The 14,125-nt window shown below is 43.1% G+C and overlaps 1 protein-coding gene across 1 annotated transcript in view; it reads right to left on the reverse strand.

The window, feature by feature from the left end:
• Positions 1-14,125, reverse strand: part of SMOC2 (SPARC related modular calcium binding 2) — a 424,404-nt gene that overhangs the window by 90,760 nt on the left and 319,519 nt on the right. Inside the window, exon 9 of the mRNA XM_088448976.1 lies at positions 12,399-12,481. Coding sequence (XP_088305102.1) covers positions 12,399-12,481 — 83 coding nt within the window. The remainder of the gene's footprint in view (positions 1-12,398; positions 12,482-14,125) is intronic.

Consider the following 14,125-nt stretch of genomic DNA (forward strand, 5'->3'; position numbering starts at 1 on the left):
TCCTCTCCTTCCCCCACTAACCCTAACCCTCCCGTAGTGGTGCTTAACCCTAACCTCCCTGGGGGGTGTCTAACCCTAACCTCCCCCCCCAGTGGTGCCTGACCCTAACACCTCCTTCCCGCACCCTACACCTAACTCTCCCGGGGGGGTATCTAACCCTAATCTCCACCTGGTGGTGCCTAACCCTAAATCCCCCCTCCCCGCAACCTAACCCTAATTTCCCCCGGGGTGTCCCTAAACCCAACCCCCCCTTCCCAGGGCTAACATGCATACTTACCCTGGATCTTTCGGGATTCTGTGGACGGGATGCCAACGCTGGTATCCTGAACCCCTTCAGGAGAGCAGTGTCGGAATTTTTCCTGGCGGCAGGATTCCCACGTCGGTATATCGACGGCCGGCATCCTGTTCGCCAGCATATTTACTACATCCCTACTCACTGATAGTAATGACAGTTTTTATAGAACAGTGTGATAGAAGCCCTGTAAAAGTTTGGTATGGCTACTATATGTGTCCTAGATTCCTGTCCTATGTGTTTTAAAACCCCCAGGAGAAGTCTGTTTGGAAAACTGACTAGAATTGTTGGCTTTGGTGAAAAGCCGGAATGGGTCCTGGGGGTGTGGATGTGAGGAGAGGGAGGGCTCCATCCACAGGCCACTCTGGGTGTTGGGCCTTTCAGCCTGGTAGCAGGCTCATTAGGGCTTGCACCTGGAAATGGCTGTGATAAGCTAGGTTTAGTTGTGGCCGAGTGTCTCACACCTGGAAGAGCAGGCCCGCAGGCTAGCTTGCTCTGAGACACTGTTTGATACAGCTTGTAAGTACTGTGGATGTGAACTTATTTAGGCTCCTGATAGTGTCTGGTTAGAGCCCAGATGGGCTAGGATTTGTTTGTGTTTTGTTTTATTTTATGTGACCTGTACAATAAAGACTGCCTCCGACCAGCTTGTACGAGAACCCCAGAAATGTGTCCTGTTTCTCTGGTTGCTGTGTGTGAAGGAGGGAGCCCACCTACCCAGGAAAGGGACCCCTATCCCGACTGTGTCACAACAGATTAAGAAAAGTCACCATTGTGTCATCTTTTATCACTGCTGCTTGGATTGCATTGTGCGAACGTGGCCTGATGAACTGTGACGCACCCATGTGCAGCAAGTTGCATGGCATGATGCATGTGCAAAGATACAAGAGAACATATCTGTATTTTCTTTTAGCTAAATAAGCCCAGAAAGTCACAATAAAGGATAATTCTTGGAAACTCTTCAGCAGGCAAAAAAATAATAATGATCAAAAAAAAGAAGAATGTATTTTGTTTGCAAACATTCTCTATTACAACAAGTGGTCACTTATGGGATAAGAAACTTTATATGCAGAAAAGTAATAACAAAAACCTATAAACTATTTAACAATAATTAATAATACATTAACAAAACAAAACTCCTGCCCATCGGCTATAATTTGCCCCTGTGAAGCTAAAATAGTACAGAAATGCTCAGGTGGTTTTGCAGCAATTTTATGCACAATTACTCATTTTGCTGATTACATTTCCATTCATTCATGATGGCACCACTTGTCATAGACAGAAATCCCTTTACAATTTACCATATCAAATTGATGATGAAATCTAATTGTTTAAACATGTTTTAAGTCTGATTAGATTCCAAGAATGTAGACTGTAAGCTGTAAATATTTAAATGTTAGTTATTTGTTTGCAATGCAATTTCCAAATAAAATCGTCCTTTTGCACAGTCTTATTTTGTTCATGCTATCTTCCATTTCACCATATACTTCTTGTGTTCCTAACTAACAAAACAGACAGGCAGGGCTGAGAGGTAACTTTCTCATTTATTTTACGTTACACTCATAAAAAGAACTATTTCCATTTATATTTCTAAACCAAAAATCACTCACCAGGAACGCTGTGAAGCTTTCTTGACAATGGGAATGTGAATGGCCCTCTGCCTTCTCAGAGTCATTGTGGACACAACTCTATTCGTAAAATTCCCAACTAAGGGCCGTATTCAATTAGCCGCGAAAAGTGCAGTTTGGAGAGAAGTTTTCTCCGATTTGCACTTTTTGCCTGTTTTCAAACTATCTCCATATTCTATTCCCCGGAGTTATCGCCTATGCGAAAACTCCATCGGCAAAAACAGGCGAAAAAGTATCTCCAGCAAAAGGCAGGAGAAAAGAAGTGCAAAATCCATATTTTGGGGTGCAAATGTGTGGACTTGGTTCAGAACCCTTTGGGTCCCCCCCTAAATGATTAATAGGGCAAAAAAAAAATAACTTAATTCACCCCAAAAAAGATATGTCATGTTTGGGGTGAAAATTAAAAAGTTTTGAAATAAAGGGTGGGGGGCCTTGTAGTTTGGGGGGCTATATGGTTGGGACAGGTATTTTTAGGATTGCACTAGGCTGCAGCAGGTGTATCTTTGAGTTTTTTAAAATCTTCATTTTATAGACATCAAAATACACTAGTACCCATTTTCATGTACCCAAATTTAACCTCGGTAGTTATTTTGCCCCAAAAACATTGCTTTCTATCATTTTTCCACACATATGCAAATATGCATATAACAGCCCATTGCAACAAAATAAGTTCACTAAATACCTTTATTAGGGCTACTACTACTATTCTATATAGATTCCCAGGGTCACTGAAGCGTTTTATGGGGTACAGACTGATTTCCCCCCAAAAAAGAGGTCCTTTCCACTAGTTTCGCTTTGTGAAACATTCGCCTATCCGCGTTTTTGCGTGTTTTGCAACTGAATAGGGTGAAAAGCGGGGACACGCATGGAGAAAACATCGCGGCACAACAGGCATATGAGGCGAATTCAGTCCGTTTTTCGCCAGGCGGCACTTTTCACGGCTAATTGAATTCGGCCCATGGGGGAGATGTATCAAACCTTCTAAAGAGTACAGGAGGATAAGTTGCCTAACCATCCAGCTTTTAGATATTATTTTATAGGATGTATTAACAAATGATAGCTAGAAGCTGTGATATATCTCCCCCAATATGCCTTATCATCACTGCTGACAGCACCCACACAAAAAGCACATGCCCACTTCTGCATGCCGATTTGGTATTTGCACCTTCTTAAGCTGGGAGAAGCAGAATGGGGGAGGGGAGCGTGCAAATGCAGTACGAGTATAGAAAGAGCATGTTTATATAATTGCAGACAGAGGCAAACCACCTACACAAAGGTAGAGGTACACCTGTCAGTAGCCATATAAATGGGAGAGAGATGGTACACTGATCATGATAATACTAGCTACTGTAGCTGCTTCTGGTTATAAATTACCCTATGAAACGGATAGTGCTTTCTTCTTAATTGTCCATATATTATATGAATTTGTGTGTGTATTTTGAAATATTTTTTCTGCTAAATTTATTCATACATGAGAGAGAAGATTATACTTGCTTTATTACTGTGTATACTGTTGTTTTTGTTTTTTAAAATTAAATCAAGTGCATTTTGAAACAAATATTAATAACACTTTTCTTTTGTATATGACCTGGTTTGGTTTAAGTGTATCTAGATTTAAATACTCCTGCCGTAATTCTGGTGTAATTACACGACTGGTGAAGAGCTGGACGCATTTTGAGATGACTCCAACTCAGCATATGGGCAGACATACACTATTTTTATCCTGTGGCTTATAAGAGCTTATTATTTGGATGCATGTGTGTCCAACTCAGCATGAGCCCCAATGAAATACCAAGATTTTATTTTTCAATCTGTTCTTCTTTTTTGCTGTTTAAAACATATAACTGACATTTTTTCCACTGTAACATTGCCAATCTGCTTCTTTTCTGTCAAACTCCACCACAAAATGTTCACAATCACCTTAACAAATTCAGCTTCCTTCATTATTGCTATGCATTACAGTCAGAAATAAACCTATACACACAATATTAGTATCATCACTGTCATGCCTTCTCATTGGTTACTACTAAGTCATCCACTTTATATTTAAGGTAATCCACTCCGCTGTGATCTGCCCTCATACCTTTTATGCTATACGATGCGAGATGCCTGGCACAATTCCCATGTTGTGCTTTTTCTCCTCCATTTTGCTACTTTTCCTCAATTTTACTTCTTACTTTGCTTATAGGGGCCTATTCATCATCACTTATTTTTTACAAAAGCATGTGAAAAATGCAATTCATCAAGTTCAGAAAAATATTTTTTTTCCGAACTTAATGGTGTAATTGAATGCCATCCTGAGATGGCGTTCAGCCCCCAATAATCTTCACAGGCAGCTGTTTATATGGCAGCCTGTGAAGATTTACATGCCAGCCACAGCAGAGGGATCTATTAAGATCCCTCCCTGCTGTGTCTGCACTACAGATGCAACACAGACAAGTGGCCGGATTCATCAACAGAAGACAGGTGAGCTGGGAAGAGAGGATAGTGGTGGGGGGTTATCGGACACCCACGGGGGGAGGGGGGGCGGGATCCGACACCCGCAGGTGGGAGGGGTTTCAGGATCAGAAACCCACGGGAGGAGGGCGGATAGGACACCCATGAGGGGAAGGGGGCTTGATCGGACACCCGCGGGGGGCTTAGGGGGTGAAAGACAGCAGGGAATAGGGGGGGCAGAGACATGCAGCAGTGAGGAAATCCTTGTGGATACTTCAGCTGCAGGGGAAAAGTATCAGTTTTCCGAAAAGCTGATTCCGCAAAAAGAGCAGCTTTTCGGAAATGATACTTTTGTTAGGGAGGCATGCTGAATGCCTCCAAAACATTTTTTAAACTCATAGCGAGTTTAAAACATAATTATCACTACTGATAATTATGTAATGAGGAATAGGCCCCAAAGTGCACTAGGTAGTTAAGATGACTATTTTTGTAGTAAAGGAATTGGTATAAAGTTGCGGATTATTTTTACTCAGACTGCATACCTTTTCCTCAATTTCGCGTCTTACTTTGCTTATAGTGTACTAGGTAGTTAGGATGATTACTTTTGTAGTAAAGCAACTGGTATAAAGTTGCAAATCAAGCATGATGTGGATCACTCGTATAAGACCTGTCTTTTGCCTTTTCACTGACACTGCACACTTTTTCCTCAATTTTGCATCTTAGGCTGGGCACACACTTGGCGATATATTGCTTGTTCTATTTCTGAGAGATATATCACCAGTGCATCTGTGGGTGTGTGCACCCGATATGTCTGTAAACAATACCGTTCACAAACATATCAGGTCAGCCATGCAGCACAGCTATCTGGCTGTTTGTACGGGTGACCCGCCGACTTCCTATACGCTGCTGCAGGAACGCGCCGACAATGACATCTCAACTAAGATAGCAAATTTAAATGTCCGTCCTGTTGTGATGTTAGCCCAGACACATACAGTGGCTGATTAGTAAGTGTTATGGCTGCTGACCGGTCCGTCGACCTAATGTGTACCCAGCTTTACTTTGCATTAAAGCATAAGGATGCGTGGCGCGGGTCACTCAAATCGGACCTGTCGTTTGTCTTTTTACCCTAGACTGTGTACTCACTCAATTTTTTTAATTTTTCCTCCACTATGCTACTTTTTCCTTAGTTTTGAGTCTTAGGGGGTGATTCAGCTTCGGACGGAATTGCAAAGCTGCATGCAAGTATCTTTGTAATTCCATCCTTGACAACAGTGACGGCTCCAGAGGTGGGGCTGCAGCGCAGTTCAAAATTCAAATAGGGGAATCACATCAACTGCCAGTGAGTCCCGGGCTGGCGAAGTTTGGTAGCCCCATCTCTGGAGCCACCACGGTTGCTTATAATCAAATGCAGCAGGAGGCGTATGACACCAAGGTCGCAGGCTGGGATCACCACCGCAACCATAGGTCAGGATGGCGGATGGCCGGCATGCGAGGTCAGGAAATTGCTTCCATAGACGCAGTCCCTGTCCTTGCCACTTCCGGAAAACGTGGCTGACACGCCCGTTTCAGGGAACGCTGGCCATCCCCGCCCCTTAAATACCTCTGCCTGACAGACAGAGGCATAGAAGGTCGGCGTGCAATAACGCAGGACCCATACTGCACATTCGCATGTACATGCTGAATCAGGCCCTTTGTTCGCCTAGTGTATGGGGTACTTAGGATTAGTGCATTCTTGTCCATGGCATGTTAAAAGAGGCTATTTGGCATTATTTCAGGATAGGTGTATGTGGACACACCTGTATGGCCTGTGTTATAATATGAGTATAATGATGATTATATATAATGAAAAGTCTTTGTTCCACTTCATACTACATTCTCGTTTGAATATTTGCTGCTACCACCAATATCTGCTCTCTTGCTACTCTCACACCTTTCTGATAGACTGCTTACCTCTAGCAATTCATACCTTGTGCCATAGAGTGGCTTGCAAAAGTATTCAAGCTCCTAAAGAGTTAGATATGTCTGTATGACAACTGACAGTTACACATATTGTTCTAGAACCAGTAGGCTCCTAACAAACTGTAAAAGTAAAAAGTAAAAATTCATTATTAGAAAAACGTGACGTGAAAGCTCCAAGTTTACACAGAAAATCGATATTCTACAGTAAGCTTTTATGGATAAAAGATGCATCACAATTTGCATGCGATGCATCACGCCAGTCATCACATGCATGCCAGCGTTAATTACGCATGTATGAATAAAATAAATTGCAAAGGACAGCTCTCCCGATATGAGCTGTCCATAGAAAGTGAGGGACTTCCGGGTCTATGTTCCAGAAATCCCTCTGGCATCCTTCTGCGCAAAATGACGCATGCGCCGCGGGGTGTCCTGGAAGGATCTCTCCCAGGGGGGGCGTCACGAATAGAAGCAGTATTTTCGGGGGTTTGACCACATTTCTGGCTTTGGTGAATCCCACCCCACATCTCAAACCAATTGAGAATCTGTTGCACTATGTGAAAATTGCTGTCCACAAGCGTCATCCAACCAGTGCCCTGGGGTGGGCAGATAGAAAGGATAAGTGACAACAGCAATGAGTCGGAGTGCACTGAGGACATGGATAGTACAGGGGGAGAATTAAACGGAAGATGATCCTGCTATCCAGAACTTACAGACCAGGGGTGACAGGGTCTAACAGGGTGGTGAACTGGGGAGAATGAGGGGGAGGCCAATCAGGATTGCACTTATTGCACCTTCAACAGTGATTAGCACTTGTAAATGTTTAGCACTTTACCTACCAATTTTTCTATTGCTGCATATTCTGGAATATCGCAGCCAATGGGGCCTATTCATCAACACTAAAATAACGTTTTTAAGGACATTTTCCTTAATTAAAGTTATTTTAGTATTCATGAACACACTTAGCACAGGAGATATCACTGATATCTCCTTGCTAAGTCCCCCTGCGTTAATTTCCACACTCCCCATACATTAGTATGGGGATATGGAAATTACGGTATTCATCAAATTCCGAAAATTATGTATTTTTGGAATTTGATGGTGTTACTATCTGCCACTGTGAGGTGGCGAATAGCAGGTAACACCTGTGTCAGTGTGTGCAGGTCCCCCGGCGTCTCCATCCGGTGCTCTGGTCTCTCCTCTGGCTTCGTCTGCTATGCTGTCATGTGTTCTCCCCAGCAGAGCACAATAAAGTGTTCTGCTGGGGAGAACACATGCTCTGTACTGTGCTCTGCTGGGAGAACACGTGACAGCATAGCAGATGGAGCCGGAGGCTGCTGCACGGGCAGGTTAATGCTGAACGGGGGAGGTGAGCAGGGGGGGAGGGGGAACAGGTGAGCGGAGGGGGAGGGACACAAACTTACCGCAGGTGTAGGCAGTGCTGCGTATGCGCTGGTTTTACAGATGTAACAGCGCATGCGCAGCACTGTTTCCAGCTGCTGTAAGTTAGAGCAGACAGGGATAACTATCTATTTCACGAAAAGCTGTCATCGCAAAATTGACAGCTTTTCGGAATAGATAGTTATGGGGAGGAGGAATGATGAATTCCTCCGGTAATTAGGTAGAACTCCATGCAAGTTCTAAACCTAATGACCTCCTGAGAAACTTTAGGTATGATGAATAGACGCCAATATCAGCAAATGACCCAGTATTCCGGTGAGCGTGATCTATAATTGCCGCAATGCCCAATAATAATCTAGTGAAAATTGACTGCACCTTCGCATTGGCATTTTGGGAAAAGCGGGTTGAAAGAATATGTGATCAGTGCTTGCATTATTAGGTCTATGTGGTTTAAAAAAAATAACCTTGATTTAGTGTTTGTGTGTCATATCCAATAGTAAAGAGGTTTGGTACAAAATGTTGCCATTTAAAATGTTGACACCAGAATGTAAACATGTTCTGAATGTCGACGTTCATAATGTTGACATGGATGAGACATCGACATGCTAAATTTTGATACTCAAAATGTCAGCAATGACATAATGTCGACATTCAGACCATGTTGACAATGTTGAATCAAAACCAAAAAAGGTTGTTATTTACTACAATGATATGTATTTATGTATTAGTCAACATTTAAGATTGTTCCTGAAATAAATAACTGCTGCATCGCAAATGATCATTTATCACACTAAGGGGCATATTTATTAAAGCTATTATGTGGGAAATCCACCGAAAATGTCTGTTCCCGCAAAATCTAAGTATGTCTAAGATGTAACAAGGAGAGACTGCAGCAGATATCTCCAATATCTGCCGAGGTCCCTCCATTTCCAACCGCAAAAGCAGCCCTATGGGGCTGCTATGCAAGTCGGATTTACCAAGCTACAGAATGCGAAGAATGTATTAGCCAGGGGCATAGCTATAACTTTGTAGGATCTAGAGCAACATTGTTAAAGCCCCTAACCAGCAACCAGAGACACATCTCTCCACAGTACTCCACCGGAGTGGACATACCTAGTCCTGCCCAGGTAGTGCTGGACCACCTGTATATTAGCCTCTTGTACTGTTGGTAATGTACTATATACTGGGAGAGTGCGCCCTGTGATATTCCTTTTGTATATAATTTATTAGTGTGCATTATATTAGGCAGGGTGCACTGCAGTCACTTGGTTAGATGGAAGGGAGGTGGACGGCCCAGGTGGACACTTCATGTAGTCTGTGACTGGCTCTATTCACTGTGAATTGTGATCACATGTGCAGTATAATAATTTCAGAGTTGGGTGGGATTCATAGGCGTCTCTTTACGGCTTCACAATAGTGTTGCATCCCTCCCCCCGCCCTGTTCATGAATACAATACATAATTTACTAGTTTCAACATCCTGGACTCTCAGTCTCTCTCCACCAACCAGACAACATTATTCCCCTCAGTTCTTCTTTGTCATATGTGCTCTCTACTCTATCCTTTACCTCCTGCTGTCCTTCCTAAGCCCCCAGACCAGTAAACCATCTCTCTTCTCCTGTAAACCCGACCCCACTAGCCTCATGCATCCCACAATTACTCTATGTCTGGCCCACCCAACTGCTAGTCCAGCCTTACACCAGTCCTCTGGCCCACCCTCACTCCTCATCCAGCACGCCGCCAACCCCTTCTCCTCATCTGGCCCACCCCTTATACTCTTCCGGCTCGTCTTCTCCCCTCGTCCTCCCCTTGTGCTCTGTGCCACGATGCATAGCAGGCAGGTACAGCCTGTAAATGCACACTTACTGGTGGTCTCCTGTGAGAGGTGGCACGTGTCTGCCCTCCCTGGCTCTGCTGCATTGCTGCCTACCCTGCTGGGAGTCAGATGCTTATGCCCCCTAGGACGTCCAAGCAGAGTAGGCAGCATCGCAAATTCTGGCTCTGTTTTGGAGGCAGTCCAGGCCACATAGCAGCCACACCACCTGCACCAACATTAGATACACCTATGGCAAAATTTACCAGAGAGGAGCGCCAATGCCGAATATGGAAGCAAAGCGATGACAGTAGCCATGACTTTGCTCCTAGGCACTCCCCGGGACAACATTTTTTCAGAGGCTCTGTCCTGAAGCCCCAATTGTGGTAAATACAAGCTGTCATTTTCATGTCCACTTTGTGAGTTGGGGCAAATTTTTGTTGCTACAACTGCATTTTAAATATGGTTGTTGGTAAATATGTTGTAACTGTAAAGATAGTGCCAACTATTAACAATTGTTAAAATATTATTTTGCATAATTTCGGAGGTTAACATTTTCTCCTACAGCCAAATTAAGGTATACATTAGTAAAGTGTTATTTGTTTTTTTAAGTGGATGCAACAAAGAATTCCTTTAAGGCTTAACAATAAATCCTCTATCATTTATTATTGTAAGCTGAATATTTAAAATAACTTAACTCAACTAAATTCCACCAGGCTTTTACTTTCCCTAAACTAAAATATATTAGGTATTGGCATCAGTCCCAAACTCAATGAGTTACAGAACTGGAAACAAATATGAATCAGTTGGGACATGGCCCTTTAAAACTTTGTAGGCCCCAAAAGTGTCTAGCATATAGCTCTGTTCATCAATCTGAAAGACTGGCTCCTGCTCAACTTAAGTTTTAGCCAAGTTGTCTCCTCAAAATAGGTGCTGGAAACAACGATTCATTTTGGGGGCATTATAATAACCAATAGTTATGCAATCCAAAGGACGTGCTTTTGTTTGTAAGAGAGAATGTGACAATTTTATTGGGAAGCAAATTCCAGTCAATGATTTTGTGAAGTATTTCGAGTCAGGTTTAAATCCCATATAGCTTACATATATATGTATATAGTTATATAATATTCCTTGTTTCACTCTATTAGATCACTGTGAATTAAATATGTAAATAAAGTTAATAAAAACTATATGTGCAATTTGAGTTCACTAAAAAAGCCTCAGACATATACAGTATATAGATATACATATACTCTAAACATGCAAGTCAGTACCAGTAGCGCATGCATCCAGTTTATGCCACATATACTGTACATCACATACACGTACTGTGATGTTTTAATCATTTGTTTTACTTGCGACATACTCATCCTGTATTATGCATCAATAAGACTTAAACAACCTTTCTATTACAGCAGGAACAACACTCTATTGAGAGCATGAGGAAAAAACAATTGCTAAAACACAAAACCATAATAAATGCACAAGCAATGAGGAAAGCTCAGAGGAAAGCACCAATCAGAATCAGCACTGCATCCACAAAAAGCCAATCACAAGCATTTTGCTAGCACTGATGACCGTCATCGTCATCTATTTGCATCTGCTGCTTTCCCAACCTAGTCATACCCAGTCATACGGGTCCCATTAGAGTGACAACACAGGCTACAAGGAGAGAGGAGAGGAGGACTACTGCACCGCCAATATAGTAATGCGGGCATGGAGCAGACGAGGTAACTCGACATAAGCCATGTCTTATTTGCATTGCAGACACAGTGAAACACCACTCAAAGTGTACTGGAGATGTTAGGCTCCGAGTTTAACTACACAGGAATTAGGGGGTGTATTTATTAAGCCTTGGATGGAGATAAAGTGAACGGAGATAAAGTACCAGCCAATCAGCTCTTACAAAATGACAGTTAGGAGCAGGTTGGTTAGTACTTTATCTAGATACAAGGCTTAGTAAATAGACCACTTAGTTTAAACACTTACAAAGTAGCAGATGAAGCACAAGAGAACTTGGTGTGAGAAAAAGCCGGTAGCATCTTAGCATTTAGTATACACATTCAGACTCATTTCTACACAGATTTACAAATGATCAAATTGATCAGTGTAATTTAGCAGAGTAGTTTTGTTGCTTCCAGTTGTTTTATTAAGACAAGAAAGAGTCACCCAGGACCTAGCATGCCCAGAGGGGCTGTTTGGTACGACTGTAGCCACAGTATATGAGGACGCATCTGTTAACGATCCATTAGTGAGAGTCAGAGGTCTCTAGGACCGGCAGCAGCTCTGTCAGGAGGACTGACACACTCCTACATACTCTAATGGGCAATCGCGACTTCTCCGTGCATCTTTCTCCTCGGCGTCCTGAGACTCTCTCCCTTGTGTTTCTCCAATACAAGGTCAAACAGGTGTCCCAGACATCCTATTCCACCACCGCTTGTCTAGTGGAACTATGCCAAAATGTAACATAATGAAAAAATGTCCTGTGACCTCCATCAGTATCTCAAATAAACCAGGAAGTTAATAAATATTGGCTGTTGGTTGTTCATCCCTAAACAAAACAACCAAATCAGTGCAGTGTAACCCTATTAGAGTGCAAAACAACTATCTTTGTAAAACTATATTGGCTAAGGGAGAAGATCTGGCAAAGTCTGGACCGCTTGTGGCGGTGGAGCGATTAGCAGGGTTTGAGCAAATATTTAAAACCTGTTTTATGAAATTGTGCAATATTAAGCAATACTAAAGTATTAAATCAATATATATTAAATCCAAAGTTAAAAAGTGTAACATATTTAGAATGGTTATCAATAAAAATATTTATAACAGACTTCAGAATTACAACAGTTAAAGTTAACTGCAATTGTTTGTTTTACCTTGAAGTTGTCTCCCTCTGTATAAATCTTTTGTTTTGCTTGGATGGGCTCTCGCTCCGCTATCACATTTTGGTTGTTCATACCTAGAAAATCCAAAAAGTACATTCAAGTCTTACCACAATACAATTGCACAATAAATAAACATATCATTTATTAGATCATGGTAAAGTAAAACAATCTAATTAAAAACATTTGAGCAGAACAGTCTTATCCAGAAATTCCAGAAGTAAAACAGAATTCAGAAACAGGACATTATAGCTACTTATTTATTTAGTAAGGTTGAAAAATGACATAGATCCAATAGGTCCTTAATGTTCAATATCATACGATCAATCATGTGTTAGGCAAGAAAACACCCCGAAAATTCTAGTATACTCGTTGCCAATTTAGCCTAACTGGGAAAACTAATGCATAATGCAGGTATAGCATACATAAATAAAATAAATACAGTAACAGATACAGGTAATATCAGAGACATGAAGACAGTTAAGCATAGTAAATAACTAAGCATAATGACACCTACAAAGATAGTCACAATCTAGCAATTACAACTAGCACGGATTCAGGTACAAACAGTAGCATCACTAGGGTAGTGCGGTGGGTGGGGACCGCACCAAGTATCACCCTCGGAGGGGGTGACACCAAAATGCCATTTCCTTCTCATTGATCTGCACTGTGATGTTAGTGAGCACAGCTCCCAATCACTGAGGAGAAGCCGGTGATGGAGGGAAAGTCTCTGGGGGCAACCCGGCATCTCAGTGCTGGAACCGTCCCCATGCTCCTCTTTGGATGCGCATGCCTAACGCTATTTGGTGCACTGGGTGTCACCAACCTCAGAGACGCCACTGGGTACGGATTCATGCATGTGACTGAGCAGATAGTTGGGAAGCCAACATAACAACAGGTTCATATTAGGGGTGAGCGGGTTCGGATTTCTGAAATCCGAACCCCCTCGAGCCCCCCCGATCCGAGGCCGATCCGAGTCAGGCTCGACTTTTCCCGTCTGACTCGGATCTGAAATCGAGGCAAAACGTCATCATCCCGCCTTCCGGGTCTCGCGGGTTTTGGATCCTATATAAGGTACCCGCGTCGGCGCCATTTTCTCACTCGGCTGTGGACAGTGAAGAGGGAGGGTGGGAGTTAGGGCTGGCTGGGCTGTGTAGTGTAGTGTAGTGCAGAGTAGTGTTGTGCTGTGCTGTGCTGCGCTGTGCTGCTGTTGTCCATAGGGGCTGTGTCCACTACTTCAAAGTCCATAGGGGCTGGCTGTGTTGTGCTGTGCTGCTGTTGTTAATAGGGGCTGTGTCCACTACTTCAAAGTCCATAGGGGCTGGCTGGACTGTGTTGTGCAGTCAGTTCTCCATAGGGGCTGTGTCCACACCAAAGTCCTGTGCAGTGTCCCAGTCCTAAAGGGGTGCTGTAGTGTTGTCCAGGGGGTGCTCTGTCCGTCAGAGCACCCCCTGCGCACACAATTCACACTGTTTGTGAATTGTGTGCGCAGTAGCCGCACGTGCATCAACAAAGTAGTGCCAAGCGTGCGCCTGTGTCATAAGTAAAGGGCCGGCTGGCTTGACCGTTAAAGGGTGCCGTAACCCCCAAAGTACACTCCAAACCAAATAAAAAAAATTTTTCTGTGTTTGTGAATTGTGTGCGCAGTAGCCGCACGTGCATCAACAAAGTAGTGCCAAGCGTGCGCCTGTGTCATAAGTAAAGGGCCGGCTGGCTTGACC

Source organism: Taudactylus pleione, unplaced genomic scaffold, assembly GCF_031769625.1.
Source record: "Taudactylus pleione unplaced genomic scaffold, aTauple2 ptg000473l, whole genome shotgun sequence".
Taxonomy (NCBI): Eukaryota; Metazoa; Chordata; class Amphibia; order Anura; family Myobatrachidae; genus Taudactylus; species Taudactylus pleione.